General features: G+C 38.1%; 1 protein-coding gene across 1 annotated transcript in view; it reads left to right on the top strand.

Annotated features, from left to right (window-relative positions):
- The window catches only part of LOC106814546 (xanthine dehydrogenase/oxidase-like), a 29332-nt gene extending 28373 nt beyond the window's left edge, over positions 1-959 (top strand). Inside the window, 1 exon segment of the mRNA XM_014818865.1 lies at positions 900-959. Coding sequence (XP_014674351.1) covers positions 900-959 — 60 coding nt within the window.
- The last annotated feature ends 558 nt before the right edge of the window (positions 960-1517 follow it).

Genomic DNA, 1517 nt, shown 5'->3' with positions numbered 1-1517 from the left:
GGCGTGAGGATTTTCAAAGTTGTAGCAAGATATTCTGAGACTGAGACGCCACCATCGGTGTAGCGCGAGCGTACAACGTTTTTGGAATATTTTGGTTTTACAAACCTCAGAATGGCGGAACGGCATTCCGAGTGTTCGTTCTGGTTTCCCTGGCTCTTGCTAATTGAGAACCTCATTCAATATCCTTTTTAAACCAAAAACAAACGAAGTTAAAATGTGTTACGAACGGTAAATGGTATAAATATGACCAAGTCGGTCTTGTCTTTTCGGGCGTATGTGTGTGTCATGAAACGGTACGCGTGATAGAATGACGCCTAGATGCAGCGATAGGTTACCTATTTTAGCTATTTCTTGTACGTTTCATTTCAATGTTTTTCATGTCTAGACTTTAAATCGTACGCAGTTATGGATGTGGATTATGAGGAGTCATGTTTAAAAAAAGAAGTAATTGGCCAAATAAAGTGTGGCCGGGCCTAAGTGCTACTAACTGGCTCGACCGCCTTGATGCTGCTTACTTGCTCGGGCGATGCTGCTGCTGTATGCTGTACCTGTAGGGATGTGCTGCTGCTGCATGCGGCTGCTGCTATTGTTCTTTTTTTTTCTATTCTGCTGCTGCTATGCGGAATTTTTTGCCGTTAGATTTTTGTCTAGAACGCAATTATTACGTGCGGGGTATGTCTTTGTGTGTAAAATGTGTAGTTATAATGTGTATATTGTGATGTACATGTCACAATACGCAAATGACTGTTGAATTCAGTTTATCCTTCTGCCCTGTTAACACATATTATAGTGGACAAATAAATCATCACGTATACGATAGATCGGAACCAGCATCCAATATGATTGATAGGCTGTTCGACGGTCAATTAACTCGAATGCTAATCTAACTCTCTTTTCAGGTGGAGCACAAGAATTTCTACAGTGAGAAGGGAGATTTGACTTATGTACAGGAGCATTGAGATCACGTTGAAGTAGAGGGGCTGGCAGGAATGTGGAGACATGGCTGATTTTGTTCGCAGACGTGGCGACATCATGACCTTTAAGGGGCACAACTAATGTTATATGGTTTGGTTAGAATTATATAGTATATATATAATTAATTATATAATATAATAATATATATATATATTTTTGTGGTCAAGAACCGAGTTTGTACAAGTTATTGGGATGTATATTATAGTCTTTTGGTTTATGTATTTTTTATGATTTTTTTCACGGTGTTGGGTTGTTGTGTGTTTGTTTTAGAAGTTTTGGTGTAATGCAACTTATAATTTTGCTGTTGGAATCTCGGAGCTAATTTCTTGTATTTGATGTTTCTCATCTTACAATTAATAAAGAGGTCCCAATATGTGTTCTCGAGTGTGGGCTAAATGTAGTTAATTATTAGTGTGTTTAACGAAAACTTTTATATATAGATAGCTTTTTATAGGACAAGAATCGAATTGGCAGAATAAAGCGGGATCAGTCATGACAGAGTGATATTCGGGATGCATTTTAGGCGAGGACCAAAAAAGTTA

Source organism: Priapulus caudatus, unplaced genomic scaffold (assembly GCF_000485595.1).
Source record: "Priapulus caudatus unplaced genomic scaffold, Priapulus_caudatus-5.0.1 Scaffold942, whole genome shotgun sequence".
NCBI lineage: Eukaryota > Metazoa > Priapulida > Priapulimorpha > Priapulimorphida > Priapulidae > Priapulus > Priapulus caudatus.
Note: the sequence above shows the minus strand (reverse complement) of the source record. Positions and strands in the feature narration are given on the sequence as shown.